The 24,337-nt window shown below is 43.4% G+C and overlaps 1 protein-coding gene across 1 annotated transcript in view; it reads left to right on the top strand.

Moving 5' to 3' along the window:
- Positions 1 to 23,754, top strand: part of BHLHE41 (basic helix-loop-helix family member e41) — a 35,526-nt gene extending 11,772 nt beyond the window's left edge. Inside the window, exons 6-7 of the mRNA XM_004700187.2 lie at positions 18,562 to 18,694; positions 23,688 to 23,754. Coding sequence (XP_004700244.1) covers positions 18,562 to 18,694; positions 23,688 to 23,754 — 200 coding nt within the window. The remainder of the gene's footprint in view (positions 1 to 18,561; positions 18,695 to 23,687) is intronic.
- Positions 23,755 to 24,337: the final 583 nt, after the last annotated feature.

Raw genomic sequence — 24,337 nt, 5'->3', positions numbered from 1 at the left:
GACCTTTGGAAGCCTCGGTAGTGAAGCATGAGAGAGCTGAGGTTATGTTTTTTTAAACTGTGATCAAGTATCTCGGGACCTACCGACGACGAAGGTGATTTTTGGACTAGATGGTGCATTCTGCAGTAAAATGAAGGAAACGAACGTAACCAGGGGCTGAGGGGTGAGTTTTGTAAAGGTGAACATTTTTATATACCACTCTTTTTGGCGCTCACCCAAAATGACCAAGTCTTAAACGTTCACGCCAAAAAACATCACATTATGAATTTGATCTTGTAAACACTTATGGAATCATGCTTATTTTTAAACCATCAATAGTGAATCATTCGACTGGAGCCATTTTTAAAAGTTGATGATGCCCTTCAGGTAACCGAGTATCCCCGGGGGTGTTGCAAGAGTAGGGAAATACCCCCCCACCCCACCCCACCCCTGCAAATAGGGTTTTGGTCACCTGATGGAAAGTGATCTCTTGCACTGCCAGAAATATTTGGACAGGTCAGACACCAACATTTGCTAAGACATCACTGCATGTACACTCTCCAGTCTAAAGGGCACACCAGTGCGCACCCGGGAGACAAGCTGCTATAAGCTGACAGACAGTCACAAAGCAGGAGGCAGATCCATTGTGCTTCCTCTTTTGTTAGGCCATAGGCCTTTGAGTCCTTTGCCCTCCTGCCTGAGTTTGAATAGCACTGCCTGCTCCCAGCCCCAAATGTTAAAACTTTTTGGTGAGCTAGCTTAGTTACTGGTAATATTCTGAAAATGAAAAACGCAAAGATAGACTTCAAACATTCATTCAACAAATATATATTGCACTTTTATTCTGGACCAGGCACTGGGGAGACAGCAGTGATCCCCAGAGACAAAGTCTTCAAGCCCCACACCCCAGGGATGCACAACATAACAAAGCATCTCAAGTTCTCAGGCATTTTCCAATCAATTATTATTTATGACAACCAATGAACCTTCTGCATTGCCCCCCAAGCCCCACCTCTTGACTTTGAGGAAGAATGCTAGGTGAAGAGGACTCCAGTCTCATCAGTTCACTCTCCACTCTTCCTCCGTCCTTGGGAATCACACTTGATGCCCTGCTAGTGTTTTCACAGCACAGGCTTGCTGCTCCCTCAAAATATTTGCAGTTGCTCTGCTAGAAATACTTAACACCCACGTTCTGGAGAGTTAACTTGAACTCTATCCCTGTTAAAAAATGTGTTCAAAGGCCAGCCACTTCAGCAGGCCTTCCCTGAGCAACCCATACGCAATATCTAAAGGACCAACCCTTGTGCCATTTGTTTCTTTTAGCCTGTCTTGTTTTTCTTCATCGTAGATATCAACTCTGAAACCCATGCACATAACACACTATCTGCTTATTGCTTGGGTTCCTCACTAGTAGGATCAGGGTGTTTGTTTAGATTATAGATGTTTATCTAGTGCCGGCGTGGTCCCAAAACCCACGGTCATCAAATTGATTTCCACTCAGTGACATATGACAAGGTAGAACTGCCCTAGAGGGTTTCCAATCCCTTTACAGAAGCAGACTGTCTTATCTTTCTCTCACAGAGCCACTGGTGGGCTCGAACCACCAACTTTTGCTTAGAAGTTGTACATTGATCCACTGTGCTGCCAGGATTCCTTTTGCTTAGAGCATGTTACACTAAACATTTTGTTTGTTGTTTGTAAGGACCTGTGGATTTATCCTCAATAAATATGCCATACATGAATGAATGAACATCTCTCCTAAGCACTTGAGCTGCATTGCCTTCAACGACAAGAAAGAGCTCACAGTTTCTTAAGCGTCCCATTTCATGTTATGAATCCATTTCCCCGGCAGTTACTGAGCACCTGCTATGTTCCAGCCATCGTGTGACTTGAAAAATGAACTATCAGCAGAAGTCAACAGGTGAAAAGGTGTCAAAGGCAGCAATCCATTCGTAAAGGGGAAAGCTTTAAAGTGATTTGGATGCCAATTGATTTTCATCATTCATATAAAATTATGAAGGGTTTTACACACTAAGAGCTTCCCTAACAGTAGAGGTAATAGCAAGTTCACTTTAATTGAAACTGTTTCAGTTTCTTAGGTTAGAAATCAATGCTCATTTAACTGGAGTACCTTATCTGAAATTTAAAGTTGAAGATTAAAAGCTGTAATAGCCCTGTGGAGGACAAAATAAGTTTCAAACCAAGCTTGTATCTCACCTTTCAAATACCCTCTCACTGAGCGCAAAGTGATTCTAACTCATAGTGACCCTATAGGACAGAGTAGAACTGTCTCTGTGGGTTTCTGTGACTGTAACCCTTTACAGCAGTAGAAAGCCTTGTCTTTCTCCTACTGAGCACCTGGTAGTTTTGAACTGCTGTGCTTGTGGTTAGCAGCCCAACAGGGTTTCAAATGGCTGCGAACCACTGTGTGGAACAGAATGAGACCCTCTGAATGTGACCTGTAATGGAATGTGTGGTACATGTGACTGAAGCTTAAGTTCCCAGCTGCTTCAGCTCTTGGCTGCCTCTGCCTGGTATGGTAATCTTTGTCCCATGAGTCAATGAGTTATCTCTTCATCAGTGTATCCCCACACCTAGCGCAATTCTTGGCACCCAGGAAATATTCAATAAATGGTTGTTGAAATCCAAACCCTCCTCCCAGTGTCCACAATAATTGTCCTAGTTCAAGTCTTTATCATTCTTTACCTGGACTTTGCAAGAATCTATTTAACGCCCCCTGTTCAGTCCTCTGCTCCCTCAGCGTTGCCCACACAGTCAGCACAAATAACTCTCTACCCTTAGACAGAATACCAAGAGTCAGGGGCTTCCTACTCCCTGAAGACTACATGAAGGTCTAAACTAGACTGTCTACAGATGTAGGTCTTATACTTATCCTCAAAACTTGGTAAATTATATCTCCTCTGTAAAATCTTTCGCAACTGTCTTAGATCGAATGCAACCTCATCTACTTCATTGCTGTAGATTTTGTTATATAGTTTTAAACCCGTTGGGGGATGCATGTTCTTATTTTATTTCATCAAGTCCAACGTAATCTTGAACTTCAGAGAGGATCAGCTGAAGTCTTTGAATAGTAAAAACAGGCAAAGAATGGAGGGACACAGTGAACTGGAGGATGCAGCCTTTCCAAGGAGCTGTCATCACTCAGCTCATCCTGTTCTGGCTAGGAGACAAGTGGCCTCAAAGCCGTTCTTGGAAATGGGTGGAAGGGGAAAACGCAAAGAAAGCAAACACACAACCTACACTGCTGCCTTACGAGATTAGCCTGTTGCTCATGGCTCTTGCACCTGGGTGCAGTCGCACAGGTTGGCATCCACTCCAGCCTCTTCTTGACCCTTGTTGCTGTCCGTCAGCCTGTTTACTTGTTCCCAGTTCCCTCTCAGGTTTCCTTCACTGTCTCTCCCAGGCCTCTCCACCCTTACCTCAGGCCTGTCCTATCACCAGACTCCTCACTCAGCAAAAACCCCACTTCACCAAGAGAATGCTGCCCAGAAATCATCCTCTTCCTGATCTTCCCCTTTCCCTGCTCTCCTTCCATTCTGAAGGCCAAGAGGGAAAGAGACGCTTTCTCTAGTTCAGAGCTGACCCTTCCACCTAGCAGTAGATGGTGTAAATGATTGGAAGGTTGACCCAGATGCGCCTTGGAAGAAATATCTGGCAATCTACTTTTGGAAAACCAGCCATTGAAAACCCTGTGGAGCCCCGTTCTACTCTGACATACATGAACTCTCCCGTGGTTAGAACGGACTCAAGGGCAACTGGTTTGGATATTTTTATTTAATGTCTTCAAGTGATTTTACAACTCTGCTATTCCTTTCATGGGGTGAGTCTGGATCTCTGTTAAGGGATACCTGTTAATTATTTATCCTTGAATCTCTGCAACCGAGGACGCTGCCAGGGACGGGGAAGATTTGCTCAGTAAATATTTATTGAATAAGTGTCTTAAAAAATATTTTTTGGTTTGTTTTATTTTGTTTTGTTTTAATTCTGAGGGCAGGGCCACAGTCCTGAAAATATTTTCTAGAGACACAAATAAACTCTGTTGAAACTTGATGCTGCCTAGGTTATTGATCTAGAAAGAGTAGTTCCCCTTGAATCTGAGTGTGGGCTAAATTTAGAGCAGGTAATCCCAGAAGGAATGTTGCTGGCGGGCCAAGGAGTTTCTCCTGGGTCAGGTTGGTGCCATCCAGCTGTGAGCTGGCAGTATTAATGCCTCTTGTCTGTCTTCTCGGGTTACTGCTGGAGAACCTGGCCTGGGGTAGTGCTGAGGGAGCAAAGGGGAAGCCTCCATGGCCCAGGTGTCATCTTACTCTCCCCCTGCTCCTAGCTTTCCACCACTGAGACACCACTGTGCCCACAGAAGCTCCACTCTTGGGGAAAAACAGATAAACACCTAGCAATGTTTTTTTTTAAATCATTTTATTGGCATATACTTCACATACCATACAATTTAATCCTCGAATCATATTAAAAAGAGTTGTGCAATTATCACCACAATCAATTCAGAACATTTTCGTCATACACGTTGTTAGCTCCCCACTTCCCCCATCTTCCCCTTCCATACTCCTAGGTAAGATTAATTCCGTTATTGTCTCTATGGATTTGCCTATCCTGGATTTCATATACAAAAAAGAAAACAAAACAAACAAGCTACCCCACCCCCCAAAAAAACCCCACTTAGAACAATAACTAAATAAAACATAGAAAAACCTCAGTCTGAAAGCAGATATGTTAGAACCTAACTACAGCTGCTACAATTGCCTTTACAATGTTCTCTGGCGATAGCAATCTTATGCACATCTTGGGACTGTGTTCAGAGGGGATTCACCAGAGGCTTAATCAATGTGTGGACCCTGCACATGGCTTCTGGGCTTCCACTGTCATCCACAGCCTTCACAAACCGGAGGCTCACAATTTAACCTCTGATACCAGTCCCTCCGTTGAATTTAGATTTTATTATGTCAATCTTTGCATCACATAAACTTGTGTGCTTCTTCTATGTGTACTTAGTTGACACCTCACTTAGATGGCTGCTTGTTTGAAGATAAGCCTTTAAAACCCCAGATACTATTCTCTAGGATAGCCAGGCACCGTCTGGTTTCTTCACCGCACTTTGTGACAACATTTATATATTCACTCATCTCTTTATGATAGTGAGTATCAAGTAGGACCATGTAATTAGAACTAAATGGACTTAGATTGAGGGTAAAATTAAGTGTGAGCCCCAAATCTATTCATATGGCTATGGTTTGTTTGTATATATTTCCATTAGAGACATCATTATCATTTTATGATAGAATTATATATAATTCCCCTAGGAAATAAGCTAATTTTATTAATAGTGTCATTAATTTAGCCAAATGTATAGAACTTAAAACACTGTTGAGAAAATGAAATTATACAAGTATAGGCCAGCTTCCAGCCACAATACATGAGTTGTTGAATCGTACAGATTAAAGTCTTAAGGGACTGGACACTATTTACATAAACAGTGGGATTGATGATAAGGCAAGACTTCCGTAATACTCATTCACAGAGGGAGACCATGCTTACCAGTGTAATACATGCCATACGAAAGCAAGGAGGGCATTAAAATAGTAAATTAAAAAAATTATTTTATTGGGGGCTTATACAACTCTCATCACAATCCATATATACATCAATTATATAAAGCACATTTGTACATTCATTACCTTCATCATTCTCAGAACACTTGCTCTCCACTTAAGCCCCTGGCATCAGCTCCTCAGTCCTTGGCCACCATTCATTGAGCACCCACCCTCCAAGCAAGAGATCCGGACCAAAGACCAAAGACCACAATTCCATGCTTTCGAATGGCAAATCACCTGCTGCTTCTCGCACTAGGGCATTTCAGTCTAAGTCCAAGGGACCGTGTCAGTTCCTTAACCCTGCTGCAGGTGAGTTTGAGGCAAATGCCAGTTCACTCAGTGGGGTATTCATATCGAATCCTCCTAGGTGACCTGTGGTGGTCTGGACCTTGAAAGGACAGAGTTTAAAGTCACACTAGTCTAGAATATACAGCCTGGGTCACCAAGGGCTGGATAGAAAGTAGACCAAAGTGTCCAATTAGGAGAATAGTACTGGGCATATTCTCCTCTTGTGTTCTAGATGAGTATTGTTAAGCTTTTTTTCCCAAGGGAAAAATGCTTCCCCTAGTTTACATACAAACAGCAATGTAATCACCTTATCTGAGACATACATGCCCCCTTCCCCATCTTGACTGGTATTTCCAGTAGGGTTCCCTTATGATTCTTATACACGTTTCAGTTGATTTGGGTGATCTTAGCACAGTGTTCTATGGCCATAACTGAATAGTCATTTCCCCGCCAACAGTTTTTGGTTTTTTGGTAGAGTCCTTTCTTTCTTTTCATGTAAAATCATATTGTCTGCAAATAGAGTGTCGCATCTTTGCTCAACTGTATTCCTTGATTTCTTTCTCTTATCTAATGGTTCTAGCTAAGACTTCCAGCACAATGTTATTATAGCGTGGTGATGAAGGGGCATCTTTGTCCAGCTCCTGTTTCAGGGGCTTTGTTTTCAGTTGTTCCCTATTGAGAGTGGTATTGCCATTGAATTTTTATATATAGCTTTTAGGATGTTGAGGAATTTCCACTCTATTCCTATTTTACTGAGTGTTTTTTTTAGAAGTGATGAACCGTTCTTGCATCCCTTGTATGAATCCCACTCGATAATGATGAGTTATTTATTTGATATGCTGTGTTGGATTCTATTGTTGAGAAATGCTGCCTGTATGTTCATGAGGGAGATTGGTTTGTAGTGTTCTGTCTGTGGGAGCGTTGGCTGGCTTTGGAATCGGGGTTCTGCTCAGTCATAGAATGAGTCTGGGGGTGCTGTTCCTTTCTGCGTTCTGGAGTAGTCAGGTCTCCCCTGAATACCTGGGACAACTCTCCTGTGAAGTCACCTGGTCCTGGGCTTTTCTTAGTTGGAAGTTTCATGATGACTTTCCTTATTTTTATTTTTTTGATAGGCTCTGTTCAGGTTTTCCAAACCTGTCTGCATGAATTTCGGTAGATGGTGTATTTTTAGGTTATCCATTTCTTCTAGATTATCAAACTTGTTTGAGTAGTCTTTTGTAGTAATTTGTAATTCTTTTATTTCATTTTAGTCTATTATGATAGCACCTTTTTCATCTCTAATTCTAGATTCTTAAATTATTTTTCTTTATTTTCCTGTGTGCCAGCCATTTGTCAATTTGTTAATCTTTTCAAAAAAACAACTACTTGTCTTGCTGATTTTTTCCATTGTTTTTCTGTTTTCCAGTTCATTTATTTCTGCTCTGATCTTCTGATAATTGCATTTGCTGTGTCCCAAAGAATTTGGCATGATGTATTATCGTTCTTGTTTGTTTCAAGGAATTTCTTCATTTCATCCCTTATTTGATCCATCACCTAGTCATTTTTAAGTAGTACGCTGTTCAGTGCTTATCTTTATATTCCTATTCTTTCTACTGTTGTTTTCCAGTTTTATCGGGTTGTGGTGTGAGAAAATGGATTTTAGGATCTCAAAGTTTTTTAATTCTTGATGCTTGCCTCGCACCCTAACACGTTATCTATTCTAGAGTATGTACCATGTGTACTGGAGAAGAATATACATAGTGTTATTGTTGAGTGGAGTGCTCTGTATATGTCTAGGAGGTTGAGCTGGTCGAGCTGTTGTCTAGCTCTGTTTCTTTATTGAGTTTCTTTCCTGGTGCTCTGTTACTATTATTTTTTAGCAGTTTAATTGTTTTCAACTCTGTGAGAATTTTTTTAAATGTATTTCAAGGGCCTTTATGGGCAAATATGTTATACGTTCCTAGTAAATTGTTCCTTTCATGATTATATAGTTTCCATGCTTGTCTCTCATTAAGTTATTCACTTTAAAATCTATTTTATCAGAGATTAATATTGCCACCCCTGCATTTTTATGGTTGCCATTGACTTGGTAGATTTTTCGCCATCCTCTCATTTTCATCCCATTTTTATCTTTGACTTGTGCATTCAATCCACTGAGATTCAGTGCCATTACTGATTTATGTGAGTTTGCTGCTGTCACTTTGCTTGGTTTCTTTTGCTTTGTTTGTGGTTTTAATGTTGCTTGTTTGTACCTCCCCTATTTTTGTGTTATTTTAAGGAGTGCAGTCATCATTGGTTTCTTGGTGGCGTTGTCCTATCTTAGGCTCTCAGCTTGCTTTTCTGTTGTTCTCGTCCATAGTGATCCACTTAAGATTTTCTTTTTTTGTAATACTGGTCTTGTTTTTACAACTTCTTTGGCTTTTGCTTGCCTGTAAACAACATTATTTTCCCTCATATATGAGGGGCAAACAACATTATTTCTCTCTGATATATGAAGGATACTTTTGATGGATATAGGATTCTCGAATAGCAGTTTTTGTCTTTGCTTTCTTTCAGATTTGAGATATGTCTCTCCCTTGTCCTCTTGCCTGCATAGCTCCTGCTGGAGGTTATTTTTATCAATTTTTCTTTGTAAGTGTCTGTTCTTTTCTCTCTAGCTGCCCTCAGGATCCTCTCCTTTCCCTTAAGTGGACAAGTTTGATTATATGTCATGATGGTTATTTGTTTGTTTGGTTTTAGGGGGGGCTATGTTCTTCAGATTTTCTTAGTGTCTTGAGTATTTTCTCCTCTTGTGAAGTTAAGGTAATTTTCTTCCATGATTTCTCATACTATTTTACTCTGTAGTTTTTTGCTTGTTTTTTCTTGTTCTGGGATCCTGATGGGATGTAAGTTTTTTTGTTGTTGTTGCTTTAATTTCTCTTAATAGTGTCTCTCAACAGTCTCAGGCCTTTTGGATTCCTTCACTTTTTTTGTTCCTTGTTTCTCTCGTCACTTGTAGTCAGGGTTCTTTTCTTTAAATGGACTGATTTAACTGTCCTTTTCTTCCATTTTATCCCTCCGTTCTTTTACTCTGTTACCTAATGCTGTTATCTCATTGTTTATTTTCTGTGATTCCTTTTAAGTTAAGGATTTCAGATTTAAAATTTCTCCTATCATTCTCATGAGTGTGCCTAACATCTCTGGAAAGGCCCTAAACATCTGTTTTAGGCTGGTTTGTCTAGAGAAACAAACCAGTGACACTGATCAATGCACAAGAAAGATCTTTTCATCAAGAAGCAACTTTACATCAAGAAAGTGTCCCAGTGCAGTTCAACTCAAGTTCATAGGTCCAATGCTACCCAGAGCCCACTTCAGACTCATGTAGCTACAGACAGATGATGCCAAAAAGGTGAAACAGGAAGCAAAGAATTCACGAGTAACTGTGTGCAGGGTCACATAGATCCAACTTCAGTCCCTAGCAGAAGTGTCTTGCTGACGTACTATCTATCACTACAGTGTTTTTGTGAATACCCTTTCTGGTAGTCACAGGGCCTCTTTTTTAGGGTCCTCTATTGGGGGTGGTTGGTTTTGGGTTGTCTGTGCTTGTGTTTGTTCATTTTGGGGGGGTGTTACTGTGTGTACCTACTCTTTTTCTCTGCAATGTAGTACAGCTATTAGTGGTATGTTAGCTTCTGGGTCTTGTAGAAGTAGTTGGTTCTGTCTAGTGATGTGGGAGAGGTCTAAAGGAGCTGGAAAATATGTAAGGTGAAATGGAGAAAATGAGAGATCAATAAGTGGGAAGGCGAGGGTGGGAGAGGGAATAGAATAAAAGTACTGATAATAAGTGGCTATCTAATTGGTCATACTAAGAATAAGTGGCCATCTAGATAGTCTGACAGATTTATAAAAATGATGGGAAAATGTATTTTAAGAGGGGTAATTAGACTTAATAGGTTTCATAATATAAATATATCTCATGAGGAAAAAAATCAGAAAGCTGTAATGGATGGGTGTGCAGGGAAGAGGAGGGACAAAAGAAATAAAAGACTCGGGTGTGGCCTGAGTGTGGGTGCTAAACTTCTGTTGGTTTGGGCGGCATGTAGCTGTGGGCAGGTCTGTGTACTCAGTGGGGAAAGGGAAATACATTTTTTAAAAGCCCTTGTTGGGATGAGTGTGCTGTAATCTACAGATCTGCTTATTTTTGCCTGGAGGAAATGTATATTTTGGGGAGGGTGGGGTTTCACTGGAAGGGGATACCAGAAGAGAAAGTGGAAGAGAACTAAATAAAAATAAAGTAAAAGTATTATAACTGGATAAAGGTACAAAAGCCCATTAAACTGAAAACTTAAACCACCCTGTAAGTAGGGATTTCTGTTCCTTTGGTAGTATTGTGTGCATGTGTGTACTGTGTGGGGGAGGTGGGGCAAGTGGAAAACATAGGGGGAGGAAATGGGAGACTGATAGTGGGAAGTAAGGGTGGAAGAAGAGGGCATAGAAGAAAAGTAATGGAGAAGAGACTGGCGAACAAAGCAGGCTATGAAGAGAAAGAGGGAAAGCAAAAACCATAGGTACTGGGTACTGAAAATGTCTATTCCAAGCTGCTCATGTGATGTGCTGTCCATGCCAGGCCCCAGAGGCCAGTGAAGAGGTTTAGCTGACTGGGTTACCCCAAGGACAGGGCATATAAGCTGTGCCGGGGAGGAGGGGGGCTCACATAAGTGGCTTGTGTTGCTGGTCAGTGGTAAACGGGTGTCTGTCAGCAGGTGCTACTGTCCTCCCAGTTTAAGGGACTTGGGTCGAATTAGTTTTTCAGTTGATTTCCTCAGTGCCAGAAAGTGCAGGAAATCCCTCCTTGTAGATATATAAATCATTTTACTACACTTATCTTTAATCCTACATTCACGTTTTAAATAGCTGCACATATCCTATTTGATCTTACTTGTTACTCTGTTGCCTTTTGATCTTTAAATTTTTTTTTTGTCACTTTAAAATTATTTTATAACAAATTTCATTTTATTTTAATTTCAACATAAGCTAATGCAAATTTCCTATGTTCTTTATAAATTGTATTGTAGTGTTTCAATCTTAATTCAGCTTATATTACTGTCCATCTTGTACTTCCAATATATGAGGTTTTATAATTCTCTTAGCTAAAGATTTGTTCCTTTAAATTTTTTGTTCTAATTTCTCGTTTTTCCGCTTTTATTTGGTTTCCATTTTCTTTTAGCATCGCAGTCTGATCTTCAGTCCTCCTTTTGTTTTAGCACCATAACTTCAGTTTTCTACCCTTTCTCTCATGTTTCTATTCACTTGTTTAATTAGTTTAAATAGTAGGCTGTAAAAAGTACATTGAAATTAGAAAAAGCATTTCTGTCTTTTTGCCTTCTCCTCATTATTGCCAGCCACCAATGTAACTAATTACTTGACATTAATATTGCTTTCTCAAAAAATAACTTTACTGGGGGCTCTTACAGCTCTCATAACATTGCATATATCAATTGTATCCAGCTTATTTGTACATATGTTGCCATCATCAATATTGCTTTCCAATATAGCATTCTATGAAGTTTGATTTTCATACCAAATGTCTTGAAATCCATAGGCTTCAATTACGTTATAAAACTTTTGGTTGTAAGGGACAAATTCATTTCATGTATCTCAAGTGATGGACATTTTTTAAACCCTGTAAGAATAAGTGAATCTCAGCAACTCTGTCAGCCAGACAGCATAGTAATCCTATGAGAAGGTCTCAGAAAGATGAACCTTTTTTTACATTTTCTTTCTTTTTTATTATTATCATTATTTTAAAATCATTTTATTAGGTGCTCATAGGACTCTTATCACCATCCATACATCCATCCATTGTGTCAAGCACATTGGTACATTCAATGCCCTCGTCATTCTCAAAACATCCGCTCTCCACCCAAGCCCTTGACATCAGCTCCGCATTTCCCCTCCCTCCCTGCTTCGCTCTCCCTCATGAACACTTGATAATTTACAAATTATTATTTTGTCATAAGAAAGAAGAACTTTTGTGGGATTGTGCCTCACAGGTACAAGGGCTTTGGCAATGTCGTGGGCTATCCACAAGGTCAGTGGTTTAAACCCACTGGTTGCTCTCCAGGAGAAAGATGAGACTTTCTGTTCTCAGGAAGTTTTACAGTCTTGGAAACTCAAAGGGGCAGTTCCATTCTGTATTAATGGGTCTCTATGAGTTGGAATGGCCTCAGTGGCATTTTCTGTGGTTGTTGTTGTCATGGAAAAACAAAAACTCATTTTCATTAAGCTGATTCGAGCTCATGGTGGACCCATGTGTTACAGAGTAGAACTGTGCCACCTGTTTTCTTGGCTGCAATCTTTTCAAAAGCATATCACCAGACATTTCTTTCACTGAGTCACTGGGTAGATTTAACTGTCCAACTTTAAGTTAGCAGCCACCAAAGAAGTGGTATGGAAGCAAACACACTTTGAACAAGAGTATCATCATTCTATATCTTGTGGAATACATCCAGTCTACATAAAACAGCACTCCAAAGAGAATCATAGACACTCATGAAGAAACAAACCACCTAGGGCAAAAACAAGAAACAGCAGCAAAAAGCCATCGCGTTCAGCTGACCCAGATTCCTTCCTATTAATATTCATTACAGAAAACTGAGAAGTAATGCGTTCTAGTATTACTACCCAAAAGTGTGGTCCATGAGCCAGCAGTATCGGCATCACTTGTGAACTTACTAGAAATGCAGAGTTTCAGTTCCTACTTCACCCTTGTTGAATCAGAATCTGCATTTTGACCAGACAATCAGGTAATGTTTGTGCAGAGTCACCTTTGAAAACCACTGTCTCTACAACTTGGAAGAAGACCTCCAGTTGAGTGTTCAGTTGGTAACCAAAAGGCTGGTGGTTTGCCCCCTCAGCTGCCTCTCAGAAGGATGTGTCAGTATACTCCCAGAAAGGTTATAGCTTTGCAAACCCGATGGAGCAATTCTGCACTGTCCTATAGTATCGTTATGAGTCACAACCAACTGGAGAGTTGATTAGGTTTGGGTTTATACAATTCTCAATGAAAGAAAATAATTTTAGTCAAACATTTAAAGAGTTCTTTTAATTATAAAGACAACAAGTTAACATTCTCAATTCTGAAAGTTAGAATACTCAGCCCAGTCTGCTTCCTTTTTCTCCTAGTACCTTTAGTGCTTATCATATTGTTGTTTTTTTCTCATTTCTTTGGTCTCCCTAGGAGGGCTTGTTTCTGTAATGCTTTAGAAGTAGGATATATTTATTTGTCTACATATTAGAATCACTTGGGGAGGGGTTATTATTATGGCTACTATTATTATTTAAAAACAGTGGCATGGATCCATGCCCGCCTCCCCTCCCATCATGGAATCTGACTGACCTGGTCTGGGATAAGAAATCAACAGTTTCTCCAAAGCCATCATAATAGACGGTGACGGCTGAGATCCATGGAACGAAGTGAACACTAAGCCCATGGCCCTTTCTTGCTGGAGAAAAAACAGGACTGAAAGGTGAAAATTTACCAGACAACAAAGAAATAAATCAAAATAATTAACTTAGGAATAAAGAAGCGATTCACTCACTCACTTTCTCACTCACTCAACTCACTCACTCACTCACTCTCTCACTCACTCTCTTACTCACTCACTCACTCAATCACTCTCTCATTCACTCACTCACTTTCTCACTCACTCACTCTCTTTCTCACTCCCTCCCTCACTCACTCTCTCTCTCACTCTCACTCCCTCACACACACACAAAAAGGAATAAAGAAGCTGTTGTAAGGGGCAATGATTGAAGTCATTAAACCTAAAGAGACAGTTACTGGATTAATACTTTCTTAGGGTTCCAGCAAGGAGGGGCTGGGGTACTAATAATAATGAGTACAAGGAAGAAGGAAATGTTGTAGAATTGATTGTGGTGATGACTGCCCAGCTATTTTTAATATGTTTGAACAATTAAACTATATGATATGTGAATTATATGTCAATAAAATGTTAAAAATTTAAAAAAAATTTGACATCTAAATAATTGAGACATTTTTATTAAAGAAAATAAAGATTGGTGTTTTTAGGAGACGAATATATTTTTCTCTAAGCCCCAAATTTATGTTTAATGCATTCTGTCACCAAATCTATTTATTTCTGGGGTTTGGTGTTCAAAATGTTGAGGAAACTGAAAGCCACCCCTCTTACCTCAAACTACTTACGTGGTTCTCCCTCCTTTGGCCTTGGGGCAGACTTTCCCTCAGCTGGAGACTTGACAGTGGAAATGGTGACTGCCAGTTTGCTCACACAGAATTTCTAAAAGGGACCCCGAAACACAGAGTGGGGAAAGACCAGGGAAAGCCTTGTGGAATCGGATTGGAATTTGAGATATTAGTGTGAACTCATGAATATACTTAAATCATTTGCACAGCTCCTGCTTTGATGAGGTGATGCTTTGTCAAGTCCAGCATTTCCACTGCCCCCAAACTAGGATCTATTCCCAAGGGACTTCCACACCCTGATTGATTGGCTGTCAATCCACTGAGAGGCAGGTAGGGAAATTAGCCCTGATAGACAGTCATGAGACTCACCTCTTCTCGTTCCCTGTTTTAGGGACTGCAACCTGGAATTTCCCATTCTATGTGGTATCACTTGTCTTTCAGCCTCTGAAAACAGTTGTGCCCAGTAGCTTATAGAGCATGGCAGGCATGGCACATGCCCTGGGCACCAACAAGCAATTTCTATCCACCAGCGCAGTTTCCACTGTCAGCTGTGAGAGACAGCAAGTGCCAGTTAAGTGCCACAGGCATTCGTTTCCATAGATACACTTCTGTTTGCCTGATACCTTTTGTCCATTTCAATGGTTAAGGCAGGATGGTTATAGGCAACCATATACTCCATCATCACCAAAAAGAGACATCCTTCGCTCTGTGTTTGATAATAGCCCTGGCGCTGCTGTAGGTTAGCGTTGGACTACTACGAACCATAAACTGCTCAGCCGTTCAAACCCACCAGCTGCTCATCGGGAGAAAGATGAGGCTGTCTGCTCCCATAAAGCTGTACAGCCTCAGAAACCCTATCCAGGGTCACTATGAGTCAGAATGACTCCATGACTGTGGGTTTAAGAATATATAATATTCTTATGTTACATTTTCTGAAATCGATCCTTGTATTCTGGTAATGTCACTCCTTGAACATGCAGAAGAGTTTTGGGAAATAAAGTTCTGATGCCTGCAGTTTGCTCTTCAATGACTTACTCAAAGTATTATCAAAATGAATAGCAATCACATGCATGTGTATTTGTAGAGGGAGCAAGAAAGAGATGCTGTTAAAGCAAGTATGAAGGCGAATTTAGATGAGTGTATATGAGAGCTCATGGTACTATATTTGTAGCTTTTCTGTACATAGGGAGGTTTTCCAAGTGAAATGCCCCCTTAAGTGTGAATTGAATTTAATGATTTAATGATTTACTTTCAAGGGCTGAAGTATAAAGAGGAAACACTTTACAGTGGACCAACCTGGCAGTTACCACCTACCCAAGTATTACCACCTACCCAAGTAATCAAGAAATGAAGGTTAGCATCACCAGTGATTGCTAAATCTGGTGGACACATGGGTATTATGTAACACACCCCCCCACCTACACACATCACCACCACCACCACCTACACACATATACCACCACCACCACCTACACACATACACCACCACCATCACCACCACCAAATAGGATGTGATGATCAAAAGGGCTTTTAACCTCAGGTGTTTTCCTAAAACTTCATAACCCCAGTCTAATCATGAGAAACATCAGGCAACTCCAGATTGCGAGTTATTCTAGAAAAATACTTCCGAGACGTCAGGGCTATGAAATAACAAGGAGAGGATGAGTAACTGACACAGACTGGAGGCACTAAGGACGGCCGCCTTAGTTACTGTGATTGTTAAGGTTGCCTGTCAGGTTGACTGGACCAGATTCTAAGTGGTTGGCCAATGAGATGTAGTCATCCCCTAGGATGAGATCGAATGCAACAAGATCATTGCCACGATGTGATCTGCTGTGAGCAGCCAGCCTTATGGAAAGGAATGGCCCCTGTGGGGGTTGCGCAGGGGGAAGGTTGCCTGCTTTGTGCTGGGTCTGGAACCTGCCCTGGCTCATCATCTTAGCACAGTTTGGTGGTGGTGGTAGGCAGGGGTTGGACTATCTGCCAGCCACACTGCCTGCTGATCCTGGGATTGATCAGCAGCCTGGTGTTTTTTCCTGCCAGCCTGGAATTTGTTTTCTTCTGCAGCTACAGGAGCCAGGAGAAATCTCCAGCGTGCGATCTCTGGCCTATGTCCTTGAAACTTGCCCACCTCTACAAACGTGTGAGCTGTTTCCTTGAGCGAAACCTCGCTCTGTATCTTTCAGCTTCATTTGTTTGCTTCTCTAGAGAACCCAGCTGAAGACAGTTGCTACCTCTCTCCTCTAACTCATAGCCCCTGTGGGTGTGCAAGGCTGTAACTGTTTACTGCTGACCTTGTGGTAACAGACCAACAGGTAGCCACTCTGCCATCACAGACACACCATCGTGAATGGCTTTAAAAAATGGGATTTTATCTTCTTACAGTTCTGGAGGTTAATCATGTAAGGAAAGTTCTCTGCCATGTCAGTTTCTTCACTGTAGCCAGGGCGTTCCCTGTCTTACAGTGGATCCTTATATGGCACGTGTCTTTCCTACATGTGTGTGTAATGCTATGCTCTTGTTATAAGTCAGAGTGATCTGATTTAGAACCTACCCCACTTGAGTAGGGTCTATTTCATAAAGAAAGCCCTCTATGCCAGAAGCATTATAGCCACAGATACAGGGTTTAAGATTCTCATGGGGTTTTGTTTTTGTCTTTTGTTGTTGTTGAAAGAGGCATCATTTAGTCTATAATAGTGACTAACTGCAATATACTAATCTAGATTGGACATTGGAACAGGAAAAGGACATTAGTGAGCATAATTTTAAAAACTGGTGAAACCTGAATTAGTCTGTAGTATAATGAACAGACAGAGCCCTAGTGGTGTAGTGGTTACATGTTGGGCTGCTAACTGCAAGGTCAGCAGTTCGAAACCAGCCACTCATTCAAAGAAAGACAGGGTTTTTCAAGTCAAGAGTTAACAGTCTCCAAAACTAGCAAGGGCTGTTCTACCATATCCAATGGGGTCCACTCTGAGTCGGCATTAACTCGACGGCAGTGAGTGTGGTTCTGGTTTATAGTTCACAGATGGAACCCTAATGGTGTAGTAAATTATGTGCGAGGGTGCTAACCACGGGTCAGAAGTTTGAGCCCACCAGTTGCAATGAGGGAGAAGATACACCTTTTTGCTCCCATAAGGATGGCCAACCTTGGACATCCATAGGAGCAGTTCTGCTCTGTCCTACAGCGTTGCTGAGTCCGAATGGACTTGACGGCTATGAGTGTTTTGCATTTCTGTATGGTTAATAGACTAACCCCAATGTTCATTCTACGTGTTGCTCTTGTAATTTCTATGTACCATTGAGTTGGTTCCAATTCATCTGGACCTTGCGTGCAGAACACTCCACAGGCCTTCACCATCCTCCTAATTGTTATGTTGAGCCCATTGTGGCAGCCATGATGTCAGTTCGTCTTGTCAAGAGCCTTCCTCTTTCGCGAGGCTCCTCTACTCCACCCTGCCCGATGTCCTTTTCTGGACAACATGTCCGAAGTATGCAAGACAAAGTCTCACTCTCCTTATTTCTAAGAAGCTTTCTGGCTGTACTTTCTCCAAGACAGATTTGTTGGCTTTTCTGGCAGTCCATGATCCTTTCAGTTCTTCACTGCATCAATTCCTCTTTGGCCTCAATTCCTTCCTTTGGATCAATGCCCCGTGGCGATGGAAAAGGCTGGATGAATGTTTTAAAGGAACTCTCTTTGCAGCACTGCTATAAATCTAAACTTATTTTGTAATAAGTTAAAAATATAAACAAAGCAGCATGAGATGGCACCCTGACAGAGCAGCAGAGGTGTGAAGGCTGGCTTGGCTGGCTAGCCCACTGAGGGCCTCAGAACCTTCCGATGTCTTTCAGTGTGATTTCTATGGGTTAGGAAAGTATCACATTGCCACAGGCACGGGGCCTTTGTGACCGGGTGAAAGCAAGCTTCGGATATGGATGGTTTAAGTAAAGGTGGTTAGCCTGTGTGGGTTCTGCCCCTACAAGGTTCCTGGAGTCTCTGAAACCCCTAGAGGGACATGCCACCTCTTCTGAGTGGGTGAGTACCAACCTGTCCTCAAGAGAGATCTAGCCCATCAAGTTCTTTACCATCACACCCTATACTCCACCACCCCCAGCCCCCCAATGAAGAATGAATGGGCATCCTTAAGTACAAAGGTCTTTTTCAAATTGAGTAAATAGAAACCATTTTCCTTCATATCTATTTAGTTAAGTAGAATCTATCTGGAGAGAAATGACGGTGATACTTGTTTATTCTAATGTTATAATCCTGAGAAATTGCTTACATGTCGGTAATAGTGATTTCGTAAATCCGGATGTAGATTCCCAGCTATTGAGTGGGTCTCTATTCACGACAACCCTTGGCACAAAGGAAAGAAGAGCGTCCTGGTCTCCCGTGATTGGTTTCAGATGAGACCATAGTGACCTATGGAGGCTTTTCATTGGCTAATTTTCACTAGGTGATTCCTGGGCCTTGCTTCCTAGTTGATCTTTCCCCGGAGGCTCCCCTGAAACGTGTTCAGCATCGCAGCACCACGCACGTCTCCCCGGACAGATGGGTGGTGGCTGAGCTGCAGCGGTACTGGCCGGGAGTTAACCTGGGTCTTTTTCACGGAAGGTGAGACTTCTACCCTTGTTGCACCCACCCACTGCCATAGATTGATGCGGACTCATAGCGACCCGACAGGACAGGGTTAGAACGGCCCCTTTGAGTTGATCTGACTGTAACTGCTTACCGGAGTAGAAAGCCCTGTCTTTCTCCCGTGGAGCAGTTGGGGGTTCTACCTGCTGGCCTCCTGGCTCTCAGGTAAGTGAGTAACCAATCGTTCCTAAATGAGGGTTTTAAACAGAGATGGATGTTTTCCTACTGAGAAAATGTACTGAACTTATGGTCATGGGTTTTACCATGTTTAATGGCCACCAGAGATGTCCACACCCTAATCTCTGGAACCTAACAATACATTATCTCACACAGCAACAGCCACATTGCAGATGAGTGATCGGGAGACTTCCCTTGATTACTCAGCTGTTCCCCATCGAGTGCTGTGTCCTCAGATTGGAGATGCCTTAGATTCCGAGGCTTAGAAGGAGAGAGACGCCAGGGGGAAGAGGAAGAGAGACGTGGCCCGTGAGAGGGATCCTGCTTGCCACTGTTGACTTTGAAGCGGGAGAAAGGAGTGCGAGTGGACACAGGAAGCTCAGAACAGCCCTCAGTGGACAGTCAGCAGGAAACAGGGACCCCAGGCCTACAACCCAAAGAATGGATGAACTGGAATGAGCACGAACTGGCTTCACCCCTAGCTCTCCAGAAAGGATTGTAAACTGCCAACATGAGGCTTTTACTCCGGTGCAACCCAGCACAAACTTCCATCCCAGGGAGCCCTGAGACCATGCACTGCTTTTATTTTAGGCCACTGGCCTTTCGGTAAGTTGCTATGGCAGCAGAAGGAAATAAATGAGCTGCAAAGGCAGCATTTTAGCAAAGACTTGAAGGAATTGGGATCTCTTAGGACGCAGGTGCCGGAGAGGTTTTGCCAGTTTTCTGACCAGGTCAGCTGTGCTGGAGGGGGCTTCTTGGGGAGGAGCGTGTTCCAGGCACAGCCGGAAGCCACCTCTGAGGCCCTGGGGAAGCGTGATGCTGCTGCGTGCAGAGCAGGGAGGAGGTCAGAGGGAGTGCTGTCGTTGGCAAAGACATCAGGTGAGGAGGGTTTGCCCTGCAACTGTGAACTCTGACTGCACTTCCTACTCACACGTAGAGAAAAAGAATCATCTTGATCTTTTCTGATCAGAAAGCCAATGTTCAGGCTACAAGACCCTCCCCCTGAGACTGCTCGCTTAGTGGCACTTCAGGGACACCCTCACTGTCGGTCGGCATCACCAAAAACCCACTCCAACCCAGCGGACCTCGTCAGAAAACTCAGATTTCCCCACAGTCTCCCCGAGCAGGTTACCAGACCAGATGAGTTGACGTGTTCTGGCTCTCTTAGGTTACAAGCCGCATTTCCTAATAACTACCAAAATCTCTCTAGCACCTGCATCCGAAGAGATTCCAATTCCTTTCTGGAAAGAGGTGGCTGTGGTGAGACCCCTGGTGGGTTTGGTTTGGTTTGGTTTTCTCTCACAAGATTTAGCATCAGCTGGCCAGGACCAATGGAAGTTGATAGACTCACTCCCCATCCTTCAGAGTTTGAGCAGCATTTCTTTCTGGGCATCGAGGTGTATCTATTTTGGCAGAAATCAAGGTGAGTTGCCTGTCTCTCTATCTGCCCAGGTCCCAAGCCCAGCCAAGGCCACAGTGCAGAAGTCATATGACTTCAGTGTTGCTCTAGGTCTGTGATAAACTGGTGGTAGTTGGTCTTAGAAATAAGTTTGGGCCTCCAGGTGCAGGGGCTTGGTTGGGAGTTCAGAAGCACCCCTCCCCTTTGAGGTAGGAGAGGGTGAGCGCGCCAGTTTGCAAGAGAACAAAGCAATTGGGTCAGAATATGACAAAAATCTCATCTCCTGATTTCCGTTTCTAATTGCCCCCCAAAAGCCCTCAGTGGGATGCCTCTGATGAACGTCCAGTGTTTCGCGCTTTTGCGCACAGGGTTGCTGAGAGTTGCGACCGACTTGTGGGCATCAACAAGGACCTCCCTTGACATGCTACTGCACTATTGTTGGGATATGAATGACGTCTCCCAGTAGTCGCCTTCAATAACGACCATACACTGAATTACACAAATCGATGCAGCAGTGAAAGAAAAGTAATCGTTCTAGAACATACACATTTATTGACCAGGATGTAGACTATCATCAGGTGTTGTTGTTGTTGTTGTTGTTAGGTGCCATAGAGTTGGACCCTGTGTACAACAGAATGAAACACTGCCCAGTTCTGCGCCAGCCTCCCAAGTGTGGTCTGTTCGCGCCTCCTATTGCAACTGCTGTGGCCAAGCCATCTTGCCAAGGGTTTTCTCCTTTATTTTAAATCAACCTCTGAGTAGAAAAACTACCAAGACCAAACCACCTCCCTCTGAGTCAATCCTGACGAGAGATTCTATAGGCCCTGAATAGGGGGCCTGCGGCTGTGAGTCATGACAGAAGGACCATGTCTTCCTCCCACAGAGCAGCTGGTGGATTTGAATGGCAGACTTTCAGGCTAGCCACCAGGATTCGGGGCCAAAGTCGTTGAAGGCCTGGGTCTCAGAACTCTGCGCCTTTGAGAGGAGTGCTAACCGACTTAGGTTTAATGATTCCCGCCTCAGCTTCTGCTCAGACTCAAGGCCTGAGGTGTGGCTCCCGGCTAGATGACCTGGCTGTGACAGGTCAAACATCGCGTGTGCATCTCTTTGTCTGTTTCTTTCTCTGCATAATGGGAACAGTGACGATACAGGCCAGCGGTTTTCAACCTTCCTCAGGCCACGACCCTTTCAGACAGTTCCTCATGTGGTGGTGACTCCCCCCAACCATAACATTATTTTCGTTGCTACTTCACCACTGTCATTTTGCTACTGTTATGAATTGGCAACCCCTGTGAAAGGGGTCATAACCCACGGGTTGCGAACTGCTGATCTAGGCCCCGTGGGTTAGGCATTTGGCTGCTTAACTGTAAGAGTGGTATTTCAAACCCACCAGCTGCTCCTCTGGAGAAAGACGAGGCTGTCTGCTCCCATGAAGCTGTACAGTCTCAGAAGCTGTCATGGGGTCACAATGTGTTGGGATGGACCATGGCAGCATTTGGTTGGGGCCATGGGGGCACTCAGAGCTCTGAGGCCAGGAAAGCATTTACAAACCTTCGGGTGGTACTGATCCTGAGAGGCAGCAGAGTAGCACACAGAGGTTAAGAGGCTGCCACCTGAAGTCACGCAGCCTGATCAGAGTGTCCCTGATTAGCTCGGTGATCCGAAGCACGTTGGTGTTGATCTAAACCTGCGTTTCCTCCTCGGCAGCTGAAGCGTGTGTCTGGCCAGTGGGTGACCTGGCACAGCTGGCCAGGCTCACTCTTGGGCTCACCTGCGAAGGGCACGGGTCCCAGACACTGGAACCGGTCTTTAGCCATCACTCTCTCACGAGCCGCTGGTAAAACGAGTTTTCCTGGTATCTTGCCTCCTGATCAACTCTTGCGCAAGCGCGCACGTGTGTGTGTGTGCCCGTGTGCGCGCGCGCGCGCGCTTTTTCTGGGTCAGAAGACCCTGAGCTCTTGGGTCCGCTGTGGCTGGTGAGCAGCCACCTATGAGGAAGTTGGTCTATCGCCCAGGGCATTCAGAAGTTCACAGGGACTTCTCTCCGTGGCTACAGAACGAAGTCCCGGATCTGGAAGCCACGCAGATCTTCGTGCTTTCTGAGTAGAAATTTCCAGATGGTCAAACACTCTCAGGACCGCGGGGCTGGGGGGATGTCTTACACCCCCAGGGCACTGGAGTACACCGAAGGGTCCAGTCACCGCACAGTCTGGTCAAAGCTGGTTTAGCTGCTCTTGGTAACGTTCTGGAAGAAGCAGAGGACACAAGCCTCCCACTCAGCTGATAGCTGTCCGGCGGGGACACTTCATTTTATTACACCTCTGTTGAAAATAAATTGAGCTTGGACGTCAAATAGGGTTAGGGTCTCGGTTCAAAAAGCCTCACAAAGGTTTTTTCACCTGTCGCTGTAAGGTGGGGCGTTAGAAAGTTGGGGGAGACGTGGGCCATAGTTTTTCTTGAGCGACGGCCCACGTACTGTGGACCTGTAGCATCGCCGGCTCCCCACCACGTTAAAAACCTGAAGGAAAAACACCAGAACAAGGGACCAGGGAACCTTGCCGTCCATTCGTGATCAAAGCACTCCTCTAAGACAGAGCACGACTGCCCCTTAGGGTCCCCAAGGGTGTAAATGGTTATGAAAGCAGTCTGACCAGTCTAACTACGGGGCAATCCCCCACCCCCCCCAAAAAAAAAAAACACACCCCTGCGCACTTCCCAAATGCCCCTCGGTGGGCAGAGCTGCCTGGGTTGAGAACTACCACCTGGACCCGTTGCCCTTGGCTGTAAGTTGATTCTTGTCAGGGAGGTTGGAGTTCTCAGCAGCCGTTTCTTGGCTTGCATTGAAATCACAGCTCACGTGCAAGGAAGCAGGAATTTGAAAATCTCCTTGGTGACAGCTCAACTATAGGGCAATCCTTATCTGTGCGCTAGCTGAGTAGCCTCCCTTCTCTGCAAATACACTCATCTTTGCAGATAATTTCCCTTGAGGCCAGGACTTGTAGATCTTTGTTCCTGCATACACAATCTGATTCTTCAACACTTCGAGCAAAGTGGAGTGCTAACAGTTTGCTGTGTGGATCTGTAAAATTGGCACACATCAGGAATTACAAAATGGTTACGACTCAGTAGTTGCTTCGTGACCTCAGTGAAATGAGTTGTTGCTTTGGATAAAACTCATAGAAGATTAAGAACGACCATTTCCATCGGTCTGGGCAGAGCAGCCAAGCTTGAAAACGGTTCTTCAGAAATGGAGAGGCTAAATATGCTAAAAGAAACACCTTAAGCTCTTGGAGTTATTAGCCTATCCTCTCTCAAACACGATGAAGCAGAGTAAATGAGTATCGAGATTAAAAAGCACACTTCTGAGTAATAATGATTTCCTCATTCTCTCAGGATCACTGCCAGTAACGGGCACGGGAATCCTGCCGCGCTGGAGCCCTGCGAGGTTGACGGGCAGTAGCTGCTGCCCCCTCGTGAACGATGATGTTACTGCAGGTACTTGGTTCCTGAAACCACCACGGAGCTCCATTACCAGATGCCAAGCGGATTGCAGGTAGAATAAGGCGCTTTGTTTAAATGATATAGACCATTAAGAACTTGTAAAATATATTGTTCTTTTGGAACCGGTGGTTAAAACACTTTTTGTAGGTTCCCGCCGCGGGGGTCATTTTGATGCTGTTTCTCAGTGCCGCCAGTGTGTGTTTTCCTGCTTTTCCGAACACAGCAGGTTACATAATTCTCAGTGCTCCCTGCTAAATGTCTTTAGGGCCAGTTGTTCCCAAAGCAGGAAAAATAGTTACAGTGACTGTATTAAAATACCCTTTTCCTTTCTTCCACGATCTCTCTCTTATTGTGATAGTCTCTTAGTTTGCCATTGAACGCCGTTATAAGAAAAAATGAAAATGTCAAATGATTAGCATGAATTTTACTGTTCATATTTATATTGTACAATTCCAGTTTCAAGTGAAAATATCAGAACAACTGTGGTTCTTGTGTGTCGTTGGGTCCGTTCTGACTCAGCACCCCGGTGAACAGCAGAATGA

The sequence above is a fragment of the Echinops telfairi genome, unplaced genomic scaffold (genome assembly GCF_000313985.2).
Source record: "Echinops telfairi isolate 266 unplaced genomic scaffold, ASM31398v2 ScPeMD7_21;HRSCAF=78, whole genome shotgun sequence".
NCBI lineage: Eukaryota > Metazoa > Chordata > Mammalia > Afrosoricida > Tenrecidae > Echinops > Echinops telfairi.
Note: the sequence above shows the minus strand (reverse complement) of the source record. Positions and strands in the feature narration are given on the sequence as shown.